The following is a 23,204-nucleotide window of genomic DNA, read 5'->3' as shown; positions in this document are numbered from 1 at the left end:
GCAAGACAGCCCAAGCCTCTAAATTGAGAGCTGAGCCTATCCAAATAAGTACATATAGCTTATGGTTTGCAGACATTTTACTGGTTGGATGAGTGTTATGAAAAATGAAATGTGAACCAAGCCTAATGTGCATTATGGTCTGAGTAGAGTTGCCTGCTTGAATCCCTGTCATAGACACATTTGTCAGATATAAAAAATCATTGTCATTCTCATGTTCTCATAATGGTCTTTGATTGAATGCAAATCAACCCACGTTGGTGCTGTTTGTTCCCCTCACGTTTCTTATAGGTTATATATTTACAGAATGATTCAAGTGTCAAGTGCTAGTAGGAGTTGCAGAGATAGAAAGAGTCCCCGAGTGCAGGGTTGCCAGGGGGGCAGTGCAGCTGTGCAACTGGTGCAGAGTGCCTGGGCCTGAGACCAGAGGGTAGCCAGGTAACCAGTGCAGTTTCAGATTCAGCCAGGAGATCAGCAGGGGAGAGGAGGAGAGAAAGCAGACACAAAGAGTAAGGTCTTGAGGTGCTTTTGGAACCAGAGATGGTTCTCCTCAATTTTCAGAGAGGCAGAGAGGCTGTTCCAGAGGGAGGCACCAGCAGAAGAAAGAGATCTACCACCAACGTGCTGCTTGGAGAAGCGACTAACATTGAGGAAGTTGGAGGCGGATGAGCGAAGAGCTTGAGAAGGAAGGTATTTAGGAAGAGTTGAAGGTATTGAGGTCCCAGGCCCCAGAAGGCCTTGTGGACAATGCAGAGGGTTTTGAACTCAATCCTCGCCACCAATGGGAGCCAGTGCAGAGATGTCAGTCCTGGAGAGATACGATCACTGGGCTTGAGGCCAAGGACAAGTTTTGCAGTCCTGTTTTGGATGAGTTGCAGAGGGCGGAGAGTAGAGGCAGGTAGATTTAGAAAGAGGCTGTTGCAATAGAGCAGCCTCGAGATAACCAGAGCTCTGAAAACCGTCAGCTTCTGGGGGGAAGGAGAGGAAAGGAAGAATACCTCTGAGGAGGTGCAGCTGGTAGTGTGACTTCTTAGAGACATCAGAGATGTGAGGAGAGAAGGAAAGTGTGGAGTCGAAGATGACACCAAGGTTTTTAGCCTCACAGGTGGGAACAGGAAGAGGGCCCAGAGAGTGACAAGAAAGGAGGGAGAGGAACCCGAAATAAATATTAGCCGAGTCTAATGGTGTACTGTTTGGGGGTGAGCAGAATTTGCCTGGAATGTCTAATCTCCCTTGTAGCCCACACCCAGCCCTCCAGGCCATGCCCCCTTGCCTGGGCACCGCCACCCCAGATTTCTTATCCCCCTTAAATAACTGGATTTGAAACAGTGCACTGATCTTTCTCCATTGTACATTGCCTCTCCTCCCACCCATGCTTTACAACAAAGAGTGATTGCTGTGTGTGAAATCTGCACACCCTCGGCTTGCGCTGTACCCTGATCCAATTCTGTCATGTCCTTTCCAATACAGAATGCTGCACAGAGAAGCCATCAGTCAATGTTGTGGTCCAGCAGCAACGTTTTGAAGTGCAAAGCACAGTGCATTATGCTAGGAACGCAGTTTGCAATCATCTTGCTGAACTATGCTGAGGTCATGGTGGCGCTGTGGAGTCCCTCCCATTAAGATTCCCCCGTGTGAAGGTGCAGCATTTTGCCCTAGAACTGCAGTGCACCAAAAGCAGCTTTATGACAGACCATTGAATATCTAGTGAATTTTTCCATATCAACATTTCGAGTGGATTGTGTCCTCCAACGTATTCCTCATCTTAGATGTATTCCATCCAGCTTTGCTGCTCTTCGCAAATTTTTTCGGCAGAGGGCATCGTGCGTCGATGTCGTCGAGTCGATGGTCCCTCGAAGGCCTCCGTCGAGGGTGACGTCATCGGGTGTATAAGTAGCACGCGCGGCGCCCGTTGGCCTCAGTTCCATTTTTTCCGCATTATACGTTGCTTCGGACATTCGCGCGCCTCGAGTTCTGTGAAGAATAATATATAATACAAACGAATATGTCCTCGTCATCGACGCCGACCACAACCCTGAGATCGGGATTCAAAAAGCTCAAGCCGTGCGGCACAAAAATGTCGATCACGGACCCGCACCGAGAGTGTTTGTGGTGCCTCGGAGAAGGCCACGACATGGGGGCCTGTACGAAGTGTCAGGCGATGACGGGGAAGGCCTTGCGAGAAAGGAGAGGAAAGCTACAGGTAGGTCGAAAAACCGATCATAAAGCCTCTAGCGTCGAGTCGAGATCCCGTGAGGAGAAATCTCCTCGACGCAAAAGGCATCGATCGAGGTCCCGAAACGATTCCCATCGCTCGTCGTCTTCGTCAAAAAAATCGAAGAAACAACGCCACAGGTCTCCCTCCACCTCGGCGTCAGACGAGTCTCCGAAAAGGATGAAATGCCCCACAAAACATTCGTCTTCCAAAGAGTGGGAAGTATTCAGGGTCAAAATGATGGAGGTGTTTGAGAAAGCGAAGCCTCGGTCCACGCCTTCTTCGGAAGCCGGCCGGGAGCGTCATCACTCCGACACTCGCGCGCCCTCGAGCCCGGGTGATGGAAAAAGGAAGGCTAGGGAACCTTCCAGGATGCAGAGCGAAAAACGCTCGAGTCGAGTCGACCGTTCGAGGTCACCGACGCTGTCCGAGACCCATCACACCTCGAAGGGAAAATCTTTGAAGACCGCCTCGACGCCCTCGAAGCAGACCCTGTTGAAGACCACTATGTCGTCGACGCCCTTATCGACGTCGATGACGAAACAAAGCTCCAGCCAAGCCAGGAAAGCCAGAAAAAGAAAAGGATAAGGTTACAAAACCTATAATATCCTCAGAGCCCTGTACTACACCTCTTCCTCCTCCTCTCTTCTCCCAGAGAAGGTTTTCAAGACTCTCCCCAGGAAGGAGTTTTTCAAGTCCCTGACCTCAATTTTTGAGGAACAGGAGAGATCTGATGAGGAAAATGTTCCTTTTGGGCTAGAATATGGCACCCCAAATGTCCCAGAATGCTTGATCTCAGAGGAAAGCAGAATGAGGGATTTGGTGGAATCTTTACACAATGCAAGTGGCATTGACACATCTCCTGAGAATGACTTTGGCAGACCAGAACCAGGAGAGCATTCCAGTCCATCGTACCGTCAGTTAATGACAGAGGTAGTAGATTACTTAGGATGGGCTAGACCACCAGCCCAATTCATCCAGGATGATTTAACAGATATATTGGACCATGGTCCCACCGAAGACCCAGTACTACCCTTTCGTGTAGCCTTGCAAAACAGGGTGGCCAAGAATTGGGAAACTCCAGATTCTATTCCTCCGGTAAATAAATCCCTCACCTCAAAATACCACCCGGCCAGTAGCAACCCTGGCTATCTGTCAAAACATCCAACTCCCGAGAGTCTGGTCATACAGGCAGCCACAGCTTCTAACAAACTTGCGTACCCTTCTATCCCTACAGACAGGGACCATAAGCGTGTGGATGGCTGGGCAAGGAAGGTATTTTCAGCTGGGAGTATGGCTTTAAAATCTGCCAACTCCACATGTGCCTTGGCAAAATTTTTGTACACTCTCTGGGAGTGCATCGCAATGGCGGCAGAGCACATACCAGAAGGGGAAGAAAGGGAAGGGTTCCTAGCCATCATAGCCATCGTTCGAGATGGAAAGGAAGCCATGCAGAAATCCCTTCAATCTATATTGGACACTGCGGATAGTGTAAGCAGGTCCACGGGCACTAGCACGGTAATGCGTAGATTTGCGTGGTTACGGAAGTCGGGTTTTGCACGGGACGTTCAGAACCGCCTTCTAAACATGCCCTTTGACAGGTCTCACCTTTTTGGCAGCAAGGCTGACAAGAGCCTTGAGAGGTTGCAGACCTCAAAAGCAGCTGCCAAATCTTTAGGAGCTCCTATTAGGCAACCTCTGCCTTTTCGTGCGCAAGGACAATCGTGGCGGGGACGATCCTATCGTTACTACTCCTCATATGGAAAGGCGAGAAAAATGGCCAGTCAAAGGGGCCAGAAAAAGGCCACTCGCGGTGGACGAGGAAAACGTGCAAAGCCAGCTGCAGCCTCTCTGCCATCAGCTGCTGCAACAACCGCCACAAAACCACTTTGAGGACTTGCATCACAAAACACCTGTAGGAGGCAGGCTGTCACAGCATCTGCAAGAATGGTGAGCCATTACTTCAGATGTTTGGGCTCTAGAAATAATAGCCCAAGGCTACTGCCTTCCTTTTCTAACGCAACCTCAAAGCAATCCACCACGGAGACACCCGTTGAAGTCTTCGAACCCACTCCTACAGCAGGAAGTTCTAACCCTACTGGAGAAAGGTGCTATAGAACCAGTACCAGCAGCAGAGAGGAACAAGGGATGGTACTCCCGTATTTTTTGATCCCCAAAAAGGACGGAGGACTGAGACCCATCTTGGACTTAAGAAACTTGAACAAGTTCCTCAGGAGGACAAGTTCAAGATGGTTACCCTTTCTCAGATCCTTCAGGTCCTTCAACATCAGGACTGGTTGGTGTCATTGGACCACCAGGATGCTTATTTTCATGTGCCGATTCATCTCAAGCACAGAAAATACCTGAGGTTCGTAGTTGGCGACTCACACTATCAGTTTCGAGTCCTGCCATTCGGATTGACCTCCGCCCCGAGGGTCTTCACCAAGTTAATGGTAGTGGTTGCAGCGCACCTCAGGAGAGGGGGGATTCATGTCTACCCCTACCTGGACGATTGGTTGATCAGGGCGCGTTCTACCGAGCAAGCACTGGATCATCTGAAAGTCACCTGCCACTTCCTCCACAGACTGGGCTTCTCCCTCAATTTCAAGAAGTCGCAAATGACACCTTCCCAACAGCTTCAGTACGTAGGAGCTGTATTAGACACATCCTTGGGAAAGAGCTCGCCTCCCAAGTCGAGGGCTCAAGACATTCTTCAGATGGTTTCCAAATTCCAAAATGCCCAAAATCTCCAGGCTTACGACTTTTTAAGGTTGCTCGGCCTCATGGCATCCTGCATCGGAGTCCAAACTACACATCAACCTTTTAGAGCTGAGGGCAATCGGACTAGCGCTGAAGGCCTTCCTGCCATCTGTCAGGGGAAAGAATGTCCTGATAATGACGGACAACACAGTGGCCATGCATTACCTAAACAAAAGAGGAGGTGTGGGGTCACTACCTCTGTGCAGAGAGGCAATGCAGCTCTGGTATTAGGCAATTCAGGATGGAATCTCTTTAACAGCAATTCATCTAGCAGGGGAAGAGAATATGACGGCAGATGCTCTGAGCAGGCAGAGCATGGTGTCCCACGAATGGGAACTGGCTCAGGAAGTCATTCAAGAGATCTTCGCCCTTTGGGGAACCCCTCAAGTAGACCTATTTTCAACCGGTATCAACCGAAAATGCGAAGGGTATTGCCCAAGGGAATTTCCCCCGAGAGGAGCCCTGGGGGACGCGTTCGTGGTGGAGTGGAATTTCCCACTAATGTATGCGTTCCCTATGATTCTCGTCATTCCTCAGGTCATCAGGAGGCTGAGACGCTTCGGAGCCGCATGATCCTAATTGCCCCGGATTGGGCCACGAGAACGTGGTACCCGGACCTTCTAGACATGTCCATCTGTCCTCCAGTACGTCTTCCTCAGAGAGAGAACCTTCTCTCTCAAATGGAGGGTCAGGTTCTCCATCCAGAGGTCAAAACGATCAACCTTCATGCTTGGTATCTGAAAGGCTGAGATACAGGGATTGGAACCTTCCAGATGATGTTATGGAGGTGTTGCTTTCGGCAAGAAGGCCAGCAACAAATTCTCTATACCTTTGCCGTTGGAAAAAGTTTTGCAACTGGTGCAGAGAAAAAAATGTTGATCATTTTCTATGTTCTATTCCGGAAGTACTATCTTTCCTTCTGACCCTAGCACATAGAGGTCTGAATATTGGAACAATAAAAGGTTACCTTGCGGCGCTTTCCATTTTCAAGCGCTCGTCGGAAGAATGCTCCTACTTCAAAATTCCTTTGATAATACAATTCTTAAGGGGACTCACTAATGTGTTTCCTCCTCACCCATTTCAAGTACCGATTTGGGATCTCTATTTAGTCCTAACATTCTTAATGTGTGCTCCTTTTGAGCCTATGCACCTGTGTCCATTAAGATTACTAACATGGAAAACTGCCTTCTTAGTTGCTTTAACATCAGCAAGAAGAGTGAGCGAATTGCAGGCACTGTCTTCTGGGCCACCCTATACTGTGTTCCATAAGGACAGAGTTGTGTTGAGGGTTAAACCATCATTTTTACTGAAAGTAATATCTGATTTTCATTTAAGTCAGAAAATTGTTTTACCCGCATTCTATCCTCCACCCCATCCTTTTAAGGAGGAGGAAAGATTACACAGGTTGGATCCAAAAAGAGCTTTAAGCTTTTACATCTCTAGACTTTCCAGACTTAGAGTGGACAACCAGTTATTTATAGGTTACACAGGAAGGAAACTGGGTCAATCGGTGACAAAACAGACAATTTCACGCTGGATTGTGCTTTGCATTTCAGAATGCTACAGACTAGCACAAAAAGACCCACCATAAGGGTTAAGGGCTCTTTCCACTAGAGGCATTGCCTCTTCGACAGCCCTTTAAAGAGGTGTTCCAATAAGGTCCATTTGTGAAGCGGCAACTTGGTCTTCACTACACACCTTTTCAAAATTCTATATCCTGGATGCTTCCCAGTCTAAGGAGCTGACTTGTGGAAAAGCAGTGCTTTATTCCGCCATCTAAGGGCATTGAAAAAATCTAACCCCTCCTCCAGAGAAATTATACAAAATACTGCTTTGGGAGTATATCTAAGATGAGGAATACGTTGGAGGACACAATCCACTCGAAGAACAAGTTATTTACCAACTGGTAATGTTCTTTCGATTGGATGTTCCTCCAACGTATTCCTCATCGCCCTCTCAGCCTACCCCTCTGTAGATTTTTCCGGGTTATTGCCATCTCAAATCTCGCAAGGCTGATACCTGTCTGCCGGCACAATCTACACAGTACAAGATCAAAGATAAAAAGGGGAAAAACAGAACTGAGGCCAACGGGCGCCACGCGTGCTACTTATACACCCGATGAAGTCACCCTCGACGGAGGCCTTCGAGGGACCATCGACTCGACGACATCGACGCACGGCGCCCTCTGCCTAAAAAATGTACGAAGAGCAGCAAAGCTGTATGGAATACATCTAAGATGAGGAATACGTTGGGGGAACATCCAATCGAAAAAACGTTACCAGTTGGTAAGTAACTTGTTCTTTGCAGCTATGGCCACTAGGTGTCGCTATAGCATCACTGCTTTTTAATTGATACCATCTTCTCTGTAGATGTCCTCTTCCTAAATAACACATCTACTAGAAGAGGACCCCAGAAACCTTTTTCCTTTCTTTCACGGTGCCTGGGAGCATCACATCTGTGCCAGAACATCATAGGGGCATTGCCTATCCCCAACCACAGTACCCAGGCCCAAGGAAGTAAATGGTGCCACAATGGTCATTCCTCCCGTTCCTGACTGGAACCCTGAAATGTAATAGAAAGAGTCATAACCATTCCAATAATCATGCATGTAATGAGCAAAAACTACTCCACAGGGTTTACAGTCTATGAAAGCTACTGTCACAATGCTAAGCAGAATCAAAACAGGAGATTCAGATAGAAGTCAAACAGCACATTTCTAATGAGGCAGCTTCACTATGGATGATGTTACTTGTGCACTTCATAATGCTAAAAGGTCCAGGTGACACTTTCTGTTTTCGTTCTTCCACGCTTCCTTAACCATGGGTTGGCAAACCTAGTGTATCAAACTTAAAGGACTACCTTTGCCTGAGTTCTAACGCACTAAAAGCCTCTGGAAAATGACCAAGTCACTGATTTCAGTCCAGCATTTTGGGGTTAACTAAGTCTCTAGATTTTCTTGTAGTTATCGCAGAGTGAATTCTCAATTCAAAATCACATCATCTGTGTTCTTTGGTCTTAGGGATTTGGGATTGAGCAACGCAGGGCTACCCACCTGGCAGGGACTATCCCCACAACCACATCCCAACAGGCCCATTAAGGTGTTCAGAAGAACTGCACAAGTGTGAGCTGCATTAGGAAGTTGTCTCTACCTTTTTCAGTTCATGGGCGTCAGCTTTCATGGACCTCTTAGTCATGCAAGAGAGCAAGAAATGTCCAATGTTTGCATTTTGTGGAAACAGAAATGGTCCTAGAAAGTTAAGGTGAGCTAAACCCAAGCTCTTTGCACTTTTTGGTTCCCATCTTGACCCCAGTCTTAAACGGAAAGAGAGTTGGTTGCTAAGGATTCTAAAAGTACTGCCACCATCTACTTTGTCTGCGTTTGAGATTAAAAATCAGCCATCCCTGATATCAAGAATTGAGTGCTTGGAAATAAGTGTCTACTCCATCGTAGCCGTCATCCGCTCACCCAATGCTGTTGATACCCTAGATGTGGAAACAATCATTAGTGCCTAGTCAAATTTGGAGCCTTAGATGTCAGCAGACTCAGAACCAAAGACCACCAATGTCTCTGCCTTTGACATCCAAGTCCTCAACATCTGTTACCAGTGTCTAACACAGATACATCAGACAGCACCAAAAGTCCCAAGGTTCTAATTCTCCTCGATTTATCCTCAGCCTTTGACATGGTCAACCATTTTATCCTCATAAAACGACTGTTACACCCTCGGCATAACGCACCGGGCACTGGACTGGCTGACCCCTTTCCTCACTAACCATCCTTCCCAGTTGCAAATCTCTCCATGACCTTGCCCCTCCATATCTCTCCTCTCATTCCACACTCCCTCTCGCTCCCTTCGCTCCACTGATCTCTTCTTACTTTCTGTTCCCCCCACTCCCTTGTGCCTCTTCTCGTTTCCGCTCCTTTCAGCTCCTTGCACCCTTTACACTGGAACTCCCTGCCTCTTTCTATCCGCTCCATCCCCACCTATTCTTCATTCAGTTCCTTCTTGAAATTACTCCTCCTTCATTCCCCCTGACACTCTATTCGCTCTTTTCCTTTTTCTATCTCTCTCTCCCTCTAGTACCCTATTTTAGCTCTATTCACTTCCCCCTTCCTTCGACCTCTCTTCCTACTGTGTAATTTACTCCCTAATCTCTCTCCCTCATCCTTCCTTCTCCTCCTCCTCATATGCAAATTGTTCTACATACTGTTTTTTGTGGTCTGATTCATGCATATTGTTTGCTTCTACTGTTCTGTTCCATGAATCCTTGTTAAACTGTAAAGCGCCTTGGATTAAGGCGCTATATAAATACAATACAAATACAATTGGCCCTTTCTCCTCCTCCACCACCCTTTCTTCCTGTGGTGTCCTCCAGGGCTCTATCCTATCAGCTTGGCTCTTCAATATCTATCTTAGCCCTCTCGCTCATCTGATCTCGTCCTTCTATCCTCATTTCCAGTGTTATGCCAATGACACACAACTTTACTTCAAACTTCCCTCTACTTCCCTTCTTCATCCTCTCTTATCCCTGACTGTCTGTCCGCCATTCAGGAATGGTTTCCAGCGTGAAATCTCTGTCTTGATGCCAGTAAGATGTAGATCCTCCTCATCATGACACCTGTGCCCTCTTTTCCTCCTACCCATTGGCCATCCACTTTGGGCTCTCTACCACCACCATCTTGTGAGGCGAAAAACCTTGGGGTCATCTTTTGACACCACTCTCTCCTTCACCCCTCACATAATGGACCTTACCAAAAAGTCCCACTTCCAGCTCCACCTCCTCAGTGGCATTCTTCCTTTTCTCACCTTCCCCGAGAAGCTCAATGTCTCCAGAGCGCTGGTCTTTCCCAGACTGGAATACTGCAACAGCCTCTCTATCAATCTTCCTCTCTCCTCTCTTCGCCCCCCTCCAGCTAATCCAGAGTAAGACTGCAAGACTTCTCCTTTGCATCGAGTCCAAGGACTGTAGCTCTCCAGCCCTAAAATCTCTCCACTTGCTCCAGATCCTGGCTGCAAGGATCAAATTCTCAAGACCCTCTGCATCACCCACAAGGTCTTCTGGGGCCTGGCACCATGCTATCTCCAACTCCCCCCTGCCCCAAATATTCCCCTGCTCGAAACCTACGCTCCTCTAATTCTAACTCTTTGACCGTCAAATGTTTCTCTAAGCAGAGAGTGGGAGGGCAGATCTCTCTCCACGGCTGGTGCCTCCCTTTGGAACAGCCTCCCGGCCCCTCTCAGATTTGAGCTGGGCCTCCTTAATTTCCCGGAAACAGCTCAAAACTCTGCTCTTCTTTACCTCTTTCCCTCTCTTGCTAATCGCACCACTGCTGCTGTAACCGGTGGCCTGATCCTCATGAACCTCACAGGCTGTTACCCCACTCCCCCCATCATTACCAGCACCCCGCCCCATTGCATTGCTCCTCCTGGCTCCCCTTGGCAATTTCCCTCTTGGACCCTCCTCCAGCACCTGTCCACACCTCTGCTCCCCTTTCCATCCCCCTCCCCCGCACGTCTCTCCAATGCACTTGCATGGCCGAATGCCACAAGGCCTAGTAGGACCACGACTGTGTATACTATATTATTGGTGCTTTTTGTTTCTTACCACTGTTATTGTTCCCTTACCATTTAGCCTTGTGGCGCTTTGAAACCCAATTCTTTTGTATAAAGCGCCTTACAAATGATCAATAAAATAAAGTTGGTGATCTCAACTTAATTGAAGACCTCAGGCATGCCGCCTCCATTGGCCAAAAGAATGACTTCCCTTATAAGCCGTCAATATCAGTGGCTGCCTTGACGTTGAAGGGCTAGGACACCAGAGGGGAAAGGGGAAGAATAGCTGAAAGATATTGAAAAGGAGTTCAAGGGTAAGACAAAAGAGAGGGAAAAGGAAAGTAGATTCAGGAAAAGCCAGACAAAAAGATAGAGGAGCAGGTTCATTAGGAGAAAGATAGAGGAGCAGGAGAAGTAGGAGTTCAGATCCTTTGGCACCTTTAATGCTAATACTGTACGTTCCATGATGACTCTAGTGGGGGATTATGAAAAAATAAAGACATTGTCTACGGGGACTGGGAAACCGATGGATTTAGAGGAGAAATCTCTTGCTGGGGAGGGAAAAAGGGTCATCAATAGGTGCCCATATGTAGGGATGGCAATGGGAGAGCATGAGAATATTATGGGAGAAGAACATGTCCTAGCCCAACAAGAGGATCCTGGAGAATATTTCAAAACACCAAAGGATGTACCTCCCATTTGCCCTAATGCAGAAGGTTACTGAAACTGGATCAGCATAGTGAGTAAGTTGGATCTACGTTGTTTCCTTGCAGGCTGATTTCATCGAAGCCCGGTTGCCCCGGTCCCATTTCAGCGCTGCGTGGAAACATCTTTCCCTTTCAATGGCCCATTCTCCTGCTGTTCCCCTCGCAGTCCATATTTCCTCCCCCCGGCCCAGCTAGCTGCTCAGCGGTTGACACCCCCGCCCCCTAACCCGCTCCCAACATACACGCACTCACATATATATATACACATATACACACACGCTCTGTGAGAAACCTGAAGGTGTCTCACCCGTTAGTCCCCGGAGATCTGTCATCTAGGTCGCCAGGACACAGCCATCGCTATTGGATCCAGTTCCTGGGGGTGGACCAGTGGGGGAGGATCCCCTGGATGAGGGGTCTTCGGAGAGTGGATGTGGAACAACGAAGGGTGAGACCATGCTTCCCCTTCCCATTAACACCTTTCCCCCATCCTACCCTGTAGGATATTTAGAAGCTCCACTCCCCCCCTTTCCGACATGAACACTTTCTTACACCGTGAAAGACAACGGACAAACACCAGAGCCGTTTACCTGACCTGTCCCAACACAGGGGTAAGGCAGAGTTAGGCAATTGACAATAACTACACACATACACCTGACAGCCCTTTCCCTTCCCCACACGGATAAAAGGCAGAGCACGAAATCACACTTTGAGCAAGGCCAATCGCACAAGGAAGCAGCTATTCCAGGATGGCAGTCCAAACGGAGAAGAAAGGCGGCGAGACCTGAAAGGACGACAGAGGAGAGTGCCCTTGCTCTTTTCAACCCAGACCTGCGAAGCCTCCGTGAAAGGAATCATAAGACCGGAACAACAGCTGGAGTGTGGTGTGACAGATGTAAACAGTGCACAGGGCCCTCCCGCACTAATAGCCAAGGCGGGGAGACGCGCTTGCTACCGTGGTACCGTCCTTGACTCCAGAGACATGAAACGCCAACCAGTTCAGCACATCCGGTGAGAGCTGATAGTAAGCTGGACTATGTTGAGCCGAAGGTTGCAATCAGTATATGAACTCAAAGAACTTGTGAACAAAGAACCTGTGTTTCTGAACTTGCAAGAAAACCCAGTGAGGGGCAAGCTGCAGAGTGGTCCAGCGTCATGGGGGCACTCATTAGAAGGACTCTGACTGGTACCCTTTGTTGAAACTACCAATACCAGAAAGGCTGGCGCAAGGTGTCAGAGTGGTCATACAAGGGTCGAGTCAAACCCCTTGTACAATCAAAAGCCTTTGACACGTCGCTAAGAAGCAAGCTAAGGGAAGTAAATCCTGCATTGTGATAAAGCAAAGTGAACTGTGTATCTGGCAAATGTGAACCCGGCTGAGGGAAGCCTGCAAACCGGGGTGAAGCATAATACACCCGGGAACAATGTTTTGACAAGAGTGAACCCGACCAAGGGATGTCCACAGTGAATGATTGTTTAAAAAGACATTAAGACTCTTGAATGTTACAAGCTGCTAATATTGTGAATGAAAGGCAGCAGTGATCCTGATTGAGGGAGGCCACCTTGCAAGAAGGATCAGAGCCCGGCTGAGCGGGATCCAAGGGGCGAAGAACAATCGCCCAATGGGAAGGATCACGGAAGGAATGTTTGTTGTTTAAGGTCCAGCAGACGTTCTAAGGCAGCAGACTTTGTAGAAAAGAAACCTGGCCCCAGAAGGTCCTGGTATTGTTAAAAGGAACTGTAACCTTGTGCTGGAAAGGCCCAGGACTGTGCTGTGCTCATGAGTCCCACCTTGTCCCGTGCTAAAAACGTGGGGATGGGAGACCCCAGCAATACCATCCTAATTTATAATTTCATGAACACTTCTTTCTTTTCTTGTGAACATTGTCCCACACTATTTTTGTAGTATAGCGATAAGGATTGGCAATATTAGTATAGGCCCTTTTGATTTGACTAGACTCCACTTGGACTGTGTTATTGTTTGATGTTTGTAGCTTGCTCCCATCTTAGATTTAGGCTTAGATTAGGCATTTTTCTTACCCATTAATACAGTTTAATAAACACCCTTGAACTGTGATCACTTGTGTCTGTCTTTACTGTTGACCATGAGTTCCTTAAAGCTGCTACCCCTCCCAAACCCCCTTCCTTACCTGAGTGTCTGCACTGCTACCACGATCAACCCTCTTCCTCCATTTGCTGTAAACGCATGCGCATTTCCCCAACAGGCCACTCTGCAACGAAAGCAGCCTTTCGGGGAAATTGCTTTCAGGAAAGTGGGCAGATTGAGTCAGTTTACTTGTTTGCATCAGAAACTGAATAAGAGAAAGGCACATTTGCAAACCCAACTAATGTAGAAATGGCAATTGGAGGATTTCTAATTAATTGTGAGCTCTGGCATTACTCTGGGCAACCCTCCAGACCATCGTTCTTCAGCCTAAATCATTAACCTTCCAGCCATCAACCTTCTGTTATGTCTAAGTCACCCTCAGTGGGGCAGGCATTCTAGACACAGGACCCAAGCCTGCTGGGCATAGAGACCAGACCTACACCGAAAACATGTTTGGGGTGGCCCCTGATCCTGTGCAGAAGGGATGTGACCAAGCAGTTTGGGCAGGATGGCCTTTTTTAGGATAGGTCCAATCCCGATTTGCATGGAGTCTTACTCCTTTCTGCAATGGCTTGGCAGGCTGAAGAATGGTGGTACAGAGGGTTGCTCAGAGCATGGCAGAGGTTAATAGCCATCGCCTCCTTTTTGGGGGGAAACAGGAATGAACATTTTTAAGATGCCTGCTTCAGCATTAGCATCACTATTAAAGAAAAAGTATAAGACATGAGAAGATGCTCCTATGTGTTTGCATGGTTTAATGTCTCCAGATTTGGTGGAAGAGGCTGCTCCCTGGAGAAGGGCAGCTAACCATCTGGTGGTAGTATGTGCACCACTAGGTAAAGAGGGAAGGAAGTTAGACAGCCACAGACTCGAGGTGTCTACATCATCCTTGATGGCTAGAACCGTAAATGCCATGAAATGCTGCAGAGAAACAACTGAGAATTATGTGCGAAAATGATGACAAGCTAAGGATGAGGCAAACTATAAGATATTTTGAGAGAAGGCAGGTGGCCCCGAAAAGCTGTAGAAAGGCATCCTTTTAGGTAGCGGATACAGTTTCTGTAACCTATGCAATGATCAAGTGATGTGACGGCAAACATGGATGATACAAGTACATAATTTCAAAAACAGCTGTGCAGCAAAGATGTACATACTGTACTTGCTGTAGTTCAAACCGCCACAGGGGTAGCCAGGATTCTGGCTGCTATTATACCTTGGCATGTGCATTCCTTTCAAGACGGAAGGCCTTATACAACCCATTGTACTTGCTCATCAAGTGAGCAAAGGCCTCACCAGACTTCGATTCAGAAATCATCCAAACTCATCAAGCATTCATATAGAAACACCCTCAAAGAACTTGTAGGCGTCCTACACAACATAAATGTACACAGTCTACCTCCAACTATCTGTAGCACTGTCCGAGACGGGAAACACAAATCGTAGCTGCAATTATGTACCTACGCCATGACTGAGTTCAATCATTGCCTCCTTGCACCAGGTATACACTACACTCAGGCCAAGAGATATCGATCTCCAATTATCTGGATCGACTGTGCTAGATACGTAACCCAAGAACTAATGGCACTTATGTACCTATACCATGACTGACCTTGATCATTCCCCCCTCCAGATATGCACTACGCTATTAGTGAGGCCCTTCTTCGCTAATCTTACTCATCTGGAAATCGTAGCAGCACTTATGTACCATCGCCATGACCGAGTCGATTCATTGCCTTCCTACACCAGGTATGCACTGCACTATAAATAGGAGTTTTCCTGTCTTTCTGGGTGTCCTCCTTTGGCCATTTCTGCTGAAACCTTGTACTGCTTGAGAGCAATACAGTATAGGGTCATCAGGAATGGGAAACACTCTTTTTGTCACCAAGGTAAGTTCATTTGTCAGCCCCTCCATTTACGGATCTATGTCTACAGGCTGCAAATAAAAGGTTGCACCTGCGGATTTCAACACATAAGGCTGCATTCCACAGGTACAACCTGTTGTGTGTGGCCCGCTACAGATCCCTGTCGAGGGATGCCCCCAACCCCCGACCGCTATTCTGCACCATCTGCCCCGTCCACCCTCTGCCGCACTCCCCTGCTGCAGCTGTCCGGCCACCTCCTTCCCTGCTCCTTGTGCGCTCTGGATAGCGCAGCCCAGGAAGCCTGGGGTACAGGACGTCACGCTTTTGCGCTGACCCTTTGTGACCCAGGCCACGCCATCCAGACTGCATACCATACCCCATATACAGACTCTTCATTCAGAACTTGACACAGTGTCCTATTTGGACTAAACCCTGGCCATCAAGCTTCCTCGCCTAGTTCCTTGCCTCTGCTCCCGCAGGGCCTCTGCAAATGCCATACAGGTATTGGCCACTGGCTGTCACTACCGCACCAATGTCTATCCACTCCAGAGCTGGGGTGGAAGTCTGGTATCACTACAAAACACCGAAAATAAAACGGTGTATATACTATTACTGCTCATTATGCCTTACCGGAAATGTTGCATCCCCATTTTTTCACAACAAAGATCAGGGGTTGCGGGGGTGTCCCCTGCATCCCTTCCTGCAGAAAATGCACTGCACAGGGACTTGAGGGCTGTGGGGGTTTCCACTGCATCTGCGAACGGTTTCCAACCAAATGCCAATATAGTTGACAACAACAACAAAAAAAACAAGCAGTCATAAGGGAGTTGCTAACCACTTTTGTAGTAAGGGAATTGCGCCGGCTCGACAGGGAACAGTCGAAGCTACCAAAAAACATTAAGTAATACTCCAAAAAGGATAAAATGGGAGTGTGAGGCATTTGGAGCCTGCATAGTTTTACAGTGCTTTTTCCGCTTTGGATTTTCGTATGCGGTATCTTGGGACTCATAGTAATCACATAGATCCGGAACTCTAGGTGTCCTCCCCTTTCTGTTTCTTCTTACATGTAATGAAGACCTATGATGTGCATCACTTCCATGGAGCACTGTGCTGGCTTTGCTATTGATGGTAGGTTGATCGCTCCTACATCCATCGTTAACCGATTGGTGAGATGTGGTTCTTCATCAAGAAAGAGTACACCTCTGTGGAGTAAATTTCATCTTCTGCCGATTGGGTGTTAAGATTCCAGTTCTTGTAGCACCCCCCCCAGCCCACTACCCCCCCCCCTACACTCACCTCTCTTGTAACTGTGCACTTACCTCTGCCCCAAACGAGCCACCATTTCCCTCTGCCACACTCGCTGTTAAATGGCCCAGGGCCCACCTGTAATCGCCACCCAACTCTTGCCTCTAATCCGTCCTTGCGCTCCTCTCTGTGAACCTGTATCCCACCACTCGCCTATAAGCCGCCATTCCCATGCCCACCAACCCCTGCTCCATGCTCACCTTTTCCCATACTGAGCCGCAGGCCCCCAATCTGCTGACTTGAGAAAGTCTCCTGGTCCCAGAGGGTGAATTCAGCACAGGCCTCCAGCAGGTCCTCAGCCCGGAACCCGTCGTACACCATGGTGTGGTTAAATGTGGGGTTCAGACTCCGCTTGATTACTCTGGTCTTCTGGCGACTTGACTTGCTGTCGTCCGGGAGGATATAGCTGTAGGGAGATCAGGACAAGAAACTATGCCATGTTAGGAGCCAGCATTGTTTTCCCAAACCTTAACCAACATGATGTTCCCTAGCTTCCTTGGCACACCAAATGGTAGCAGTGCTTGAGTGATCAAGGTTGGCTCTTTTAAGAGTAGAGCACAGTTGACCAGTATAAACAGTAACAGTATTACTTTTAGAAAAGGGTTGTCCACACAGAAAATATACTTTATATCGCATGTGGGTACAATTTTGAAAGTCAATTCTTTAAGTGCAGAGTGCCCTTAGTCTATGCCCTATTGTGTGGTTCAACCATGTCTTTGGAATATGAAATGTATTCAAGCGTTCCCAGGAGATGCTGCAGGACTTGTATTGGCATAACTGTGGGTCAATCTGGTTAATTGGATGGGTGGATAAGCTTTTAAAGGGGAGTGCAGAATACTGGTAAGCACCCACCCCATATTATTATTATTATTTATTTATTTAAAGTGCGTTTTGGTTGGCTTGCCACCTTTTTCGCACTAACAACTAAAAAGAACACACTTACATTAAAAATAACACAGTTAAAAGTTATCATAAAAAATGCATTTCATATCATTAACATAAAATGTCCAATATAAGTTCAACATTATCACCCATCATTTTGCACACTTCTTCCCATACATACATTGCCACTGTTGACAATACTGAGAAATCCGCTCCGAACAAAACACTCCAAAATACATCAGAGGCCGGGTTTTGATCCTTTTCATAAGCCTCAGCATAGATGCTCTCCAGCATTTCGCATTGAGTTACACAGGTGTCTAGCAGTCTCTATTGCTTTCCCACAGAGCCTGCACACCCTGTGACGGCGTGCAATGCCTCTCCAAGCCCTCCTATTTTCAAACATCTTGATTGTCTGTAGCCTAATTGTGAGTATAAACCTAATCATGGCGGCATAACGTCTTTTTAGTAGGTAGGACTTGGGGCTGCCTATGACAAAAGCTTGTCTAGCATATTCGCGGAACCTTTTCAGTGAACTGAGATTATTCAAGGCCAGCTCTGTATCGTTGACCCTCGCCTTTACAGGGATCTTTGCCAAGTTGTATTCCAACCATGTCTCGGGTGTTTGCGTGACACCAATCTCAGCCAAGTAATTTGTCAATCTAGCATCCAGGTTGCTAAACTATTTGCTGGACTCGTATCAACGAGCGGGTTCAAGGGTAAGCGAAAGTAAGCTATCCGGGCATGCCAAGTCATATTTTATCTTTGCCCATAGATTGCAAGATGCTACAGACCATATGATACCCAAAGAGGAAAGTCCCAATTCTAATCTAATCGCCTGGACCGGTGTACCTAGAGGTAAGTTTAACATGGAGCGTAGGATCTTTCCCTCTAATTTACCCATTATTTCTACCCACTTGGAAAAACCTCCAGGGCATACATGACCATTGGTACAATTGATATCTTATATGCTAGTATTTTAGCTTCCAGGCATCTTCCCCCTTGAGCATCAATCACCTTCCTTAAAACTAGCCATTTCTTCCAGGTTTTTTCAGTTACCACCTCTAAAATGACAGCTGCTGAACACTTGGCCCTAATGGTGATTCCTAAATAACGGTAGCTGTTGGTAGATTCCACTTTCTCTCCTCCTAACCACCAATAGTTATCTTTGATAGCTGAAGCAGTTTTCCCAAATACCATAATCTTTGTTTTGTTGATGTTAGGCTTCAGCGCTAACTCGGAGGAGAAACTGACAGAGCATACAGAGAACATTGCAGACCCACTCTTTTCCTATCAAGGACCACAACATCATCAGCATAGGATATGCATACCAGTCCCTTGTTCCCATATTGGGTTGCGTAGTTAAATACTTCCACCAACCTTTTTGCAAGGAGGGAGAGATAGATGTTAAAAAACAGGGGTGCTAATGCGCACCCCTGTTTCAACCTCTTACAAGTTGGGATGGAATCCGATAAGACCCCATCCTGCGATAGTTGGATTTTAACCACTGTGTTCCCGTATAGAGCTTTTATGAAATACAACAGTGAGGGGTCTATGTTCCACTCCTCTAACATTGCCCGTAATTTCCCTCTATCAACGCCATCAAAAACGGACGTAAAGTCCACAAAAGAAGCAAATAGGGCCATCCCTGGTTTAGCTTCTAAATCAGAGATTAACGTCAAAAGGGTCCAGATTGGGTGCGTTGTCGAGCACCCCTTTCTAAACCATGTTTGGTGGTATGTAAGCGTTCCCTTCTGGGCTGCCCACTTGGTGAGCAGTTCCAGTAGAATATTGGCAAACACTTTACCACTACTGTCCAGCATCGCCAAGAGTCTGTAGTTTTCGGGGCATTCCCGGTGGCCCTTTGTAAAGACGGGAATTAATATGGCACTTTTCCACGTCTCCGGTATAACCCCAGTTTGACATACCTGTAGATGCATTTGTTTCAGGGTATTTGCCCACAACTCAGGGTCGGCCTTCAGAATCAAATTGGTGAGGCCATCCGGGCCAGTAGCACTGGAAGATTTTAACTGTTTAATTTTTGCTACAAGATCAACCATTTGAATATGATCTCCCACCTTACTATTTAGCATCAGGCAGACTTCCTGATGTAAGTTTTGAGGGCCTTGAAAAGATTGTTTGATGTACTCACCCCAGTTTGATTCCGTTACTGTCACAATTTCACCTGTGCTGTTGGGCAAACCCTGAGTATTCCCCAGCCAATACCAATTTTGTTTTAGAGTCGTTGGTTCTAATTAATTTGTTCAGATTTTTCCACCTTTCGTCCTTGCTACCTGTGGTTTCGGAGCCATGATTTATAACTGTTCCTTATAGAGGCAATCTTTTTCTTCAGTTCTGCTTCAGAGCCATCATGATTTTTCTTTTTCACCTTCCTAATAGTGGAATTTAGTTCTTTCTCTTTCTTTGCGATAAGCTGATCGAACCGGCGGCCAGGTCGGAGGACCTTATTTGTTCCCACTTTCCCAATTGACCTTACATCTGAGGTGACTTTACGAAGAACTTCTGGCATAACATCTTGGACCCACATCCCCTCACTAACCGCCAACTGATTTTTCAGAAGGGTGTTATATTTAGCTGTTGTTCTAATAAACCAACATAAGCGCTTACCTCCTGGATTAACCACAGGCGTGTTATCTAGGTAGCTTTTTGTCACTAAGTTCATTTCCTCCAGGGTGGTAATTAGCATTACGTGGTCACTGGCTTTATTATGCTTTATCTCTAGTGTTGGGAGGGCCATCCCCGCTTGCTTACTCACAAAGATAGTCTATCCTCGACGTTGTTTTACCACTAGACCAGATTGGGATTTTTACCCCATTGCCTAGTTGAATTGGGATCAGGTCAAATTCAGCAATAGTTCTCATACATTGCATAGCTCTCTGGAAGCCCTTTGTCCCACTGTTCACCTTCCCTCCCCCTTTTCCCAATTGAGTTTGACAGCAATCCACATTGAAATCCCTGGCAACCACCACCACCCCTGATGTGTCTAGAGAGTTCTAGTCATAATGTCCATGATTTCAGATGTCAAGACACCTCCCAGGGGGTCGTAAAGCATCGCCAGAAAGATGGGTCGAGACCTGTCACTTTGGTTCATAATGGATGCTGCCAGGAAATTCTTGTGTGGGGGGCCCCGAGGTGAATTCCGCCATGTTGAGCCAGGCTTTAGCCCCCAAACATAGAGCATCTTTTGGTCTACCTATTACAGGTGGTTTTGCCGAACGGAAAATCAGTGTATAACCATCTAATGCAAAGGCATCGCACACCCACGTTTCCTGGAGGCAGAAACAGGACACATCACTTAATGTCCTCAATGAGTCTATATTAGATAAAAAGGACCCATACCCTCTAGAATTCCACGATAGAATTGACATCCCTCGATAGAATTGACATCCCTCTAATACACGTCAGGTTCTTCTGTCATTGTAGAAATGCAGGGATATCTTCCCAGCAGCCTGGCAGCCTCCTACGGTCAATCTTTAAGGTGGTTTTATTATTTCTCAAATCTAAGATGCTTTAAGGCGCCAGAGAGTTCTTACAAATCCTATCCACAACAATTGGAGAGAAACAAGTAATTACCACCAAGTTTTCTACACTATCTAACATGGGTAGTTCAACTTTCACAATGTCTTTAGAGGAGATCAACGGCAAATCTGGAATCATGTGTGCAGTAGTTTTAAAAGCCACGTTCTGTTTAAGAACGGGCTATTTGTTGTCACATTTTTTTCCACCAATTTAATGTGTGTTGTATCCACGTACCACCGCAGATCTTTTCTTTGAGTCTCCTCTATCGCGACTCTTGGCATCACTTGATCCACCCGTCCTGCCCAGCTTCTTAGTGGTCTGGCTTCCTGGGGCTCCTCGGCCGTAGTTCAGGCCGCCATTGGCCCTAAGGGTTTTGATACTCTTACTGATGGTCCTGCAGATGGACCCAAAAGTGTAGTTTTACCCACGACTTGTTCAGGTGGTTTGGAAGAATATTGTCCTTGCCGTTAAGTTTCAACTGCCAATAACCTATTTTGGGCCTCTAGCTGCTCATTGAGACCCTGCGGTTCTTTGTTGATTATGTCTGGGGGTTGGAAATACAATCGTCCAGGGGGCCTCTTAAATGGACTTGTCTAGTCTCACCTTTTGAAAAGATAGTTTTGACTGTGGTTGTAGATTTTCCCTTGTCCTGCTTCTTCTGTTTGGGTGTAGTTTCCAACTTGGCTTTTTTTGTGTGTTGTGTTCGATTTAGTTCTTTGACTACTCAAGTTATTTATATGGGAGTATTTTCTCGGGTTTGTTTCAGGAGCTTTCAGTAAAGAGTGTTCAGCACAGATGGCTTCTAATGCCCCACTGTATGATTCGGCCACTGCACAGGCTCTTTCTTGCAGAGAGTCATGCTTTCTTGGTGAAGATGTAATAGTCCTGGAGTGGTTGGCCACTTAATTACTTGATTGCCCAACTCTGCGTTAATAAGGGTCTTCAGATTTTTCAATAGGAAGACAATTTCTGTCATGTCCTCCCTTACTGATTTTTGTTCAGATGCCATACTGGCATGTAACTGGAAAAGGGCATCAATCTTTGATTCCAAAGCATCCAATCCTCTCAGTTTACAGGTAGAGCATCTCTCCTCCACCGATTTCTCACTTCCCGCCACTTCTTCTGCTTCACATGCCATACTTGCTTCCTTGCCATTGGTCTCATGCACTGCTGTTCTGAGGTGGTCATAAAGTTCTCTAAATCAGGGGTAGCTGAAAGGTTAGAGGAAAGCAAGTTATCTGGCTCGAAGTCCCTCGCAATCATCGAGGTCCGTTTGGCTACTTTACATAATTTGAGCAGCGACCCGTTGTTATCTATAGAAATAATCGAGTCTTGTTCAGGGGTGCCAGGACTGGGTTCCAGGTAGTCTGGCGGGTTATCAGAAGTTTTTTTAAAGAGAAAAAGGCCTTTATTTTTTGTTGAGGCGTCTGTATAGGAATTGAGTGTCATGATCCCTGCTTCCAAAAGGTCAGGGTTTTCCCAACTCCCTTGGAAGCAGATTCATAACCCAGGTTCCGAGTGCCAACCAGTCCCAATTGGGACCTTTTGGACCCAGTCCTGGCGCCAGTGGCACCAGGCTCATAAATATGCCCAGTCCCAGCGCTGGAAGCGCCGGGCTCATAATGCTTGGGTGGACTTACCTGCAGCAGACCATGCTGCTTACTTGCCTGCCAGTTGAGCCTCTGATCCTCTTCTGTTTGGAACTACTTTTCCTGTTGGGTGGGGCAGGAGCCACTCCCTAGGTTCAGAACACTGGAACTCTTCTGGAAAGCAGGAACTCTTTTCTTACCTAGGCGTGGCTGTGGAAGGAGACACCTAAGCACTACAGGAGGCTATTTAAACCACACCCGATGGATGAATCTTGCTTTGCGTTATTCTGCATCCTCTGCAGCAGAACGCTCATCGTGTCTTCTGCATCTGATCCTGGGCCTAAGGAAAAAGGCTTGCCATCCTGAATCCAGTCTTCAGCAACACCTATAAAGACAAGAAAGAACAGGTTAGCATTATGGTCTTCAGTGACAGCTCTTCACTTACCTGGGCCATCGGCTGTCACCAACGCCTCGCGCTGCATTCTGAAAGACAAAGGCTTACCTACTCTTTGTGCGCTCCGGAGGTCTTCACACTGCATTCCGGCATCTGAAAGACAAAAGCTTACCAACTCTTCGCACGCTCCGGAGGCCTTCGGCGCTGCATCCCGCATCTGAAAGACAAAACAAGGTGCGTTTAAAGACATTGGGGAACTTTAATACTCACGTGCCATTACTCCTTTCCACATCTAAC

General features: G+C 47.1%; 1 protein-coding gene across 4 annotated transcripts in view; it reads right to left on the bottom strand.

The window, feature by feature from the left end:
* The window catches only part of SYTL1 (synaptotagmin like 1), a 288,286-nt gene that overhangs the window by 7,712 nt on the left and 257,370 nt on the right, over positions 1-23,204 (bottom strand). For 3 of the 4 annotated variants that reach the window (XM_069622895.1, XM_069622897.1, XM_069622896.1), the window contains one exon: positions 16,706-16,911. The exons of the other annotated variant lie outside the window; for it this stretch is intronic. In XM_069622895.1, the coding sequence (XP_069478996.1) occupies positions 16,706-16,911 (206 nt within the window). The remainder of the gene's footprint in view (positions 1-16,705; positions 16,912-23,204) is intronic. 4 annotated transcript variants of the gene reach the window in all.

Source organism: Ambystoma mexicanum, chromosome 11 (assembly GCF_040938575.1).
Source record: "Ambystoma mexicanum isolate Mex_15411 chromosome 11, UKY_AmexF1_1, whole genome shotgun sequence".
Classification (NCBI taxonomy): Eukaryota; Metazoa; Chordata; class Amphibia; order Caudata; family Ambystomatidae; genus Ambystoma; species Ambystoma mexicanum.
This window is presented reverse-complemented; position numbering and strand designations above follow the sequence as displayed.